The sequence below is a fragment of the Lutra lutra genome, chromosome 2, assembly GCF_902655055.1.
Source record: "Lutra lutra chromosome 2, mLutLut1.2, whole genome shotgun sequence".
NCBI classification, from domain to species: Eukaryota; Metazoa; Chordata; class Mammalia; order Carnivora; family Mustelidae; genus Lutra; species Lutra lutra.
In genome coordinates, this window is record NC_062279.1 from 55,757,077 (window position 1) to 55,764,305 (window position 7,229).

Sequence of the window (7,229 nt, forward strand, 5' to 3'; positions counted from 1 at the left end):
CATGTCAAAACTTTCCCCTTTCCCTTTCCACTCTAACTTGGAGCACTTGCACAATGCCAAGCATGTGGCCTGGGATTCAAGGCCCTCAGGGACCAACAGCTTGGTGTTAGAACAAACATATGCAATTAGAGAAGGCTGATGGCCTTCATCACAAATGACCTCAGGAAAGGGGCTACCTGGCAGGTCTCTGGAGAGCCAAGCTGACCAAGTGACAGGGTGCAGAAAGAGTGGAGAGCCTGGACCAGCGTGATCCAGATGGTAGAGAGCTGTACCGTGGGCCTAATTGACAGCTGTACTGTCAGTGGTCCTCAGGGTAATCTTGGGCAAGGAACCCAAGCCCCTGTACTTCTGCAACCTGTTGAATGAGTGGGTTGAAGGGGGTGGTCCATGAAGCTTCCTGTGGATTGATTGTTTGGTGATATACAATATATCAAGTTGGGAACAGACAGGCAGAGAAGTAAGAGTGGGGCTGGGCATCAGCTGGCCAGCTGGCCAGCAGGACCACAGCCAAGCACTCAGATCTGTCTTCCATGTGACTCTGTCCCAAGCCCTCCTTGTAATTCACATTAATGTCTTATGATGCTTAGGGGACATTCATGCCGAACTCTAGAGAGCAATTCTGGAAGCATTAACCAAGAACCAAGGCAGTGATAGGTCTGCTCCGAGGGAAGCAGTTTCTGTAACATTTCATGAAGGGTGAGGCAGGAGCAGAACACAGGCCCTCAAAAACCACAGCAACAGATCTGGACATGCCATAGGTAACCCAGAAGATGGAATAATGATGAAAAATTGTACCTGGTGTGATTGCTGGAGATGAATTCCTACTTATTTGTATTTGATATGGAGAGGGCAAATATCACAACACACAGAATATCACGGCCAGCACAGTGAAGGCTGAGGGGCTGTCCCGCTTCTGTCCGCCAAGTCTGTTCAAAAGCACACTCAGAATAAGCCTGAATTAGACCATGCTCTGGCAAAAGCTAAGCTGCTTTTTCTTACTTTATGAGCTTGGCACTCGTGTTTTTTTCTTAGAACCAGGAAAGTAATACATTTTGATTTATTAGAAGGAATAAAAAAATCACGCCTTCTTCCCATTCAGCTTCTGTAGAACTCCCATCTGATTATTAAAGGTCAGTGGTACCACCAAGATTATTAACATCAATAAATGAGTTCACCAGGAGAGGGCTGATGTCACAAAGACATTCAAGAGGAGCTTTCCTATGGTAAACGAAAGGATCAGCAAAAAGCCTGGCACAGACTACCAAGAGGATGGCACATTCCCTGCCCTCTGGAAACCCACAGCCTAAATCACATGACTCCCAAGAAGACCTGTTCCCCTCCCTTTCCACCCCACCACCAGCCAACACAAACTCAGGAGGCTCTGAAAGGTTAGGATGACCATTGTGATGTAGTCGCAGAGCATGCACGGCCTCAGCAGGTGCTGGTGGAAATGCCCTGTGTGTACAAGGGGCAGGGAAGGATACATCAAGTACCATGTTCATAACTTTCCAGAAAGGTGATAGGAAATGTATTAGATGTTCTCAAGATTGGCTTCTATGGAAGAATTGGGATGGTTTCTCCCCTATTTATTGTCAACTGTGGTTGCCATTATTTACAAAAGCCATACGTATTCATTGTAATAGTTAACAGTCTGGAGGTTTTTCTATGCTCACACCAACATAATGGTTTTTATTATTGTACTCTATCATTTTGCAAGCTGTAAACCTGAGTGTCTCTGTGAGATGTTGGGAGTATGTGAGTGAGGTTGATGAGGAAAGTGAATGCAGGGAGAGTGTAAAATGACAGGGGACTTTGACTCTCCCCTGGAGCTTGGAAGGGAGAGGGAGGATGAGCAGGTTCCCAGGGAAAGACAAATCCAAGGGTTCCCAGGGAAAGACAAATCCAAGGCTACAGGGCTGGAGCAGTTGAATGAGTCTCTTGATGAGCAAGCTCCTGGACCTTTGAGCTGAGAGACATTGATGATGTAACTTTGACTTCAGCCTGGAAGAACGTTGTGGGGAATTGGGCTGTAGTGCAAGGGAGGGAACCCAGTAAGGAGATGGGTACCAAAGGAACAGTATTCAGGACTCCAACAGAATTTAGTTGTGTTTAGTTCTGAAATGTGGAGAGAAAGGCAAAACAAAAGAGCCTTTGGATGGATGGAGAAAATACGTGGGAGTGTCGAAGGGTGATGGGGAATCTTGCTTTAGAGGGGGTCATATGGCAACACTTGCCTAATAATTGGTTTCTTGTAGGTGGATTTGGAGAAACTCCGGTAACTATTTATTGTGTTGAGTTTGATTGAGTTACAGAAATTCAATAGGCAGCATAGGCAACATTATAAATAAAATTGCTCTATAGCAATTGAAGTATGATTTGGGATCAGACACATTCACTTGCCTGCTGAGGAGAAATGCAGGGAATGATGAGCAAAGGAGGGTGAGCAGAAAAGGCATTCTCAAAGCATGAACAACAGTGCTGTTGAGTCAGGACAGAGATGAGACAAGGACGGGCTTCTCACGTCAAAGCCTCAGAGAACTTTGAGCAGAATGGTGGGTTGGAGAAAGCAACAAAAATTGGACAAGAATGAGAGATATAAGAATGAGTGAGAAAGGCAACCACCGAAACAGACAGAATACCCCAGGACCCTTGGTCAGGGTGGTCATAGTCAGGGAATGGAGAAGCTAAATGCAAAAGCCTCGGTTCAGAGCCATGGGTGAGCTGATGAAAAAGTAATAGAGACTCCAGTGCTTTCCCAGAGGCGGATAGTGGTAGAACTTGGGGGCAGTGAGCAAACTATTGGGCTTCACCATTGGTTATCCCTTCTGTGGGCTCTTCTGAGAGCACAGGCTGCTGGTGACAGGGCCACCAACCCTGGCCACACACACGTGTGTAACAAGGATCCCCACAAGCTCGTGATTCCTTAAAACTGAACACGTGCCTGCTGGCCCGCAGCGACTGCAGTGAATCATCATGGTGTCCCCAGTTCTTGGCTCCCTTGGCGAGGCACATCAGCCTCTGCCTTAGTCTTGAGTGGTAGATCCCCAGGAATTCCGGACTGGGTTGTGAAATGTAAAATGAGACCTCCAAAGTTGTCAGCTTAGGGAACAGCTGTGACGTTGAAATCCCATTCCTGATTGTGTGTTTCTTTCTTCCTCCTCCTTTAGACCGCTGTGTGTGTGGGCGTCTCCTCGGCTGGCAGCCCCACTGTGCCCAGCGCTTGATGTCCAAGGTTTTGACTGTGTGGGTTTGTGTCTTTCCGGCAGGTGTCTCCTCTGCGACTTCCCTGATGTCCCTGGCTTGGGTGCTAGCCTCCTATCACAAGCTGCTGCGGGACTCCAGGGACGACAAGAAGAGTATGAGCTACAGAGGGGCCCTCATCCACCTCTTCTGGCGCCTCTTCACCATCTCATCCAGAGTTATCTCTTTTGCCCTCTTTGCTTCCATATTCCAGCTCTACTTCGGGATCTTCGTGGTGGTTCACTGGTGCGCCATGGCCTTCTGGATCATCCATGGCGGAACAGACTTCTGCATGTCCAAGTGGGAGGAGATCCTCTTCAACATGGTGGTAGGGATTGTGTACATTTTCTGCTGGTTTAACGTCAAGGAAGGGCGGACTCGATATCGAATGTTTGCATATTACACGATAGTCTTGACCGAGAATGCTGCCTTGACGTTCCTTTGGTATTTTTACAGAAACCCGGAGACCACTGACTCCTATGCGGTGCCAGCACTGTGTTGTGTCTTTATTAGCTTTGTGGCTGGGATCGCATCGATGCTCTTATATTATGGTGTGCTGCATCCCATGGGGCCGCGAGTTAAGATTTTTGCCAGCTCCTGTTGTGCCGAGCTGCTCTGGGGCATCCCTTTGCCCCCCGATGTTGAGCCCATGGCACCTCAGACCCCTGGGTACCGGGGGACCCAGGTCACGCCTACCAGAGCCGTAACGGAACAACAGGAGGATCTCACGGCTGACACTTGCTTGCCCGTTTTCCAAGTGAGACCCATGGGGCCCTCTACCCCGTTGGGGCGTCCTTACCACCCAGAAGGGCCCCTCATTAAGATTGACATGCCAAGAAAGAGATATCCAGCTTGGGATGCTCATTTTGTAGACAGGAGGTTGAGAAGGACTATTAACATTCTGCAGTATGTCACTCCCACCGCAGTAGGCATTCGGTATCGAGACGGACCGCTCCTTTATGAGTTGCTACAGTATGAGTCTTCACTCTAAGAGCATCTAGACCCAAGTTGAGAAGAGGACCTTAAGTTTGGTTTGCGGTAAACACCGCTCACAAGAAATATAACCCTCCCTTCCCCCAAAACACAAAACCACCACCACCACCACCACCACCATCACAACCACCAATGTTACAAAAAAAAAAAAAAAAAGAAAAGAATAAGTCACAACCCCTTCAGATAAGCTTTCTTTCCAGTCGCTGTATGTATACAAAGATATTCTCTATGTTTTGTAAGTAAAAACAAAAAGAAAACTTTTCTTTTGTTTTTTACACATAAGAAACAGTATTGAAAAAAAATCCCACACTATGGTTCATAGGGTGGAGAAGGAGGAGCTGTCTCCACTCCAAAAGAAAAAAAAAGTTTTATACCTTACACCAAGTGTAGATCATTTATGGGATTGGTGCTGATTGAAAGATCAAAACAAAACAAAACAAAACAAAAAACACAAACAAACAAACAAAACCTTCAACTGCCTTATGCCCTTAGGTGCTGAGTTTCATTAAGTACTGTCATGTTTCCTCATGCAAAACTCTCTGGTGACTTTTGCACCAGGAGAGGGAAAATTCAACAATCAAATGAAACAAATCTAGAAACAAAACGAAAACCAACCAACAAAAAAACCTGCAAAGCAATCATTCTTCCTATCCAATTATTTGTATTGAACAAAACAAATTTACCAAAAGCAAAGGCATAGAAAACCCTCCTCCTCTTTGGTTTCTCTCCCTGTCCCTTGTCCTTGCCCCTAACTTATCAGCGCCTTCTAGGAGCCAAAAGGCTGGCTATTTGAAACTCAGATGGCTGGAAAAGGTACTTGAAGGCTGACTATGTGCCATTTTAGCATTCACCTGCTAAGAATCACATTCGCTTCCTGGGATAAAGCAAAACAGGACAAAACAAAAATCTACCCCAATAATTCTATAAGAATGGGAAATTCTAATGCAAAGTAAAGGAAATTTCCATTTTTGTAATCAAAGAACATCAGTAATAATAAAACTCAGCATAGTAGCAAAAAGAATAAGACATCAATTTAAAGGCACAATACTTAAATCAGTGACCGGCAAAAATGATTCGTTCTGTCATTTTAAGGCCGTGAAAGGTATACAATTATCACATATGATATTGTGTAAGGCCTCTTTTGTTTCCATTTGGTGGGAAGCCTTAAATTGATCTGGAAAGAATTCTTCATTTTTTCATTTGTGCTTTTTAAAAATATTAACAAAAGAGGAAAATTAGAATATAAAAAAAGTCAAATTGTAATAACTGACCCATTTCAAAGACTGTTTGGTGCTTCTGTCTTTCACCATTGTGGTTGGCTGAACGTCATTCAGCTCACTTGGTGCATCTGGGTTGAGTGGGAAATTTTGTGTGTGTAGTGAGTGTGTGTGTGTGTGTGCATATATGTGTGTGTGTGTGTGCCCATAGCACACGTATATCTGTGTGTATGTGTCTGCTGCAAGGTCTTGCCAGAAATGTAGAAAACAGATATAAGACAGACTCTGGGTATGGCTGAGGTGGAGTATAAGGGTGCTGGGGAGCAGACAGCGGGGAGGAGGGGGTGGTGCTTGAATATCAACCCCTGTCTGGATGGCGAGACTCATACCAGCAGCATACTCTGGGTCTTCGAGGCCACGTCATTTGGGTGAAGATTTGATTCAATTATTTATTTTCACATTGTACCAAGTTGAATTTCTGGAGGTGTTGCAAGTGTGTTCAACCATTTTTAAATGTTATTTTTCAAAGCATTACTCCTATAAGGAATATTCTGTTCTAGGGCATCTTTTCAATCCCATTGTATCTCTACTTGGGCACAAAAAAAAAAAGGAAAAGAAAAAAAATCACAAAAAGAAAAAAAATCTCCACAAAAAGATATATATATATATATATACAGATATATATATATACACACACACACACATATATATATACACACACGTGTGTGTGTGTATATATGTATATGTATATACACACACACACACTATTTTTCAGTAAATACTGTTTGTCTTTGTTGTGTGGAGCTGCGATTTTTTTTTAATTCCAGATATAACTGTTTAGGGTGCAAGACCTCATATTGAACTATTCTCAAGAGAAGTTCAAAAACTGAGGATTTTTTTTATGTTTATGGGGTTTTTTTAAAAATTATTATTCAAAGAGGCTTTTCTTTCCCACCCCCCCTTATTATTTATCTAAATCTGTTTAAAAAAAAAAAAGAAAAGAAAAAAGAAAAAAAGAACAAATTTTCAATTTCATTTCAGTTGTAAACTGGATGCTCCTTTTATTTTTTTGTTCCAATTCCTTTGATTTCTTTATTATTACTAAACTTTGCAGTGCTGTCCTGTCATCCTCCCTGACTTGGTTGTCCCCTCAGGTCCTCCCTGGTGGAAAGGAGGAAGGGAGGAGAGGTGCAGAGAGCCTGTGGCCCTCGTGCCCACCCATGTAGGAAGCATGATGCCCAGAGCACACCTCGGCCTTGGCAAAGACCACCCATGTGGGACTGTCTCTGCCCAGCCCGGGACAGGCCCATGGGCCACTCAACGGTTAATTGGGAATTCCCATCCGGTCAGCGGTGCTTTTCCTTTTTATTCTGCTTCCCTACCGAGGGCTTAGCTTGCTGCTTACTCTGCTGAGGCTGGAGGTGGTGAGGCCATTTGAGAGGGGCCATCCTATCCTGGCTTTCTGGGGTCCCAACTCTTGTCTGCCTCAGCTCTGGGGCTCTGTGTGCTATCACCAGAGCAGTCCTCAACAGTGAACCCCATGCATCCCTTTGGGGCCTCTGCCACTTTGGCTTGTTTGCCTGTCCTTGGATTTATTTCCTTTTTCTTTCTGTTTCATTGTGACACAGCCACAAGCTTTAATTGGCCGCTTGTATTCTACTACTACACATTCAGCATGTGCGTGCACACGTGTGTGTTTCATGTGTATGTTTATGTTTACACGGAACTGAGAAAATCACCGAAGTTCATGGACCTGGAGCGCCAAAGTTGGGGGGACAA

The 7,229-nt window shown here is 44.7% G+C and overlaps 1 protein-coding gene across 1 annotated transcript in view; it reads left to right on the plus strand.

The window, feature by feature from the left end:
- XKR6 (XK related 6) overlaps positions 1 to 6,033 on the plus strand; it is a 296,537-nt gene extending 290,504 nt beyond the window's left edge. Inside the window, exon 3 of the mRNA XM_047717459.1 lies at positions 3,267 to 6,033. Coding sequence (XP_047573415.1) covers positions 3,267 to 4,231 — 965 coding nt within the window. The 3' untranslated portion in view covers positions 4,232 to 6,033. The remainder of the gene's footprint in view (positions 1 to 3,266) is intronic.
- Positions 6,034 to 7,229: the final 1,196 nt, after the last annotated feature.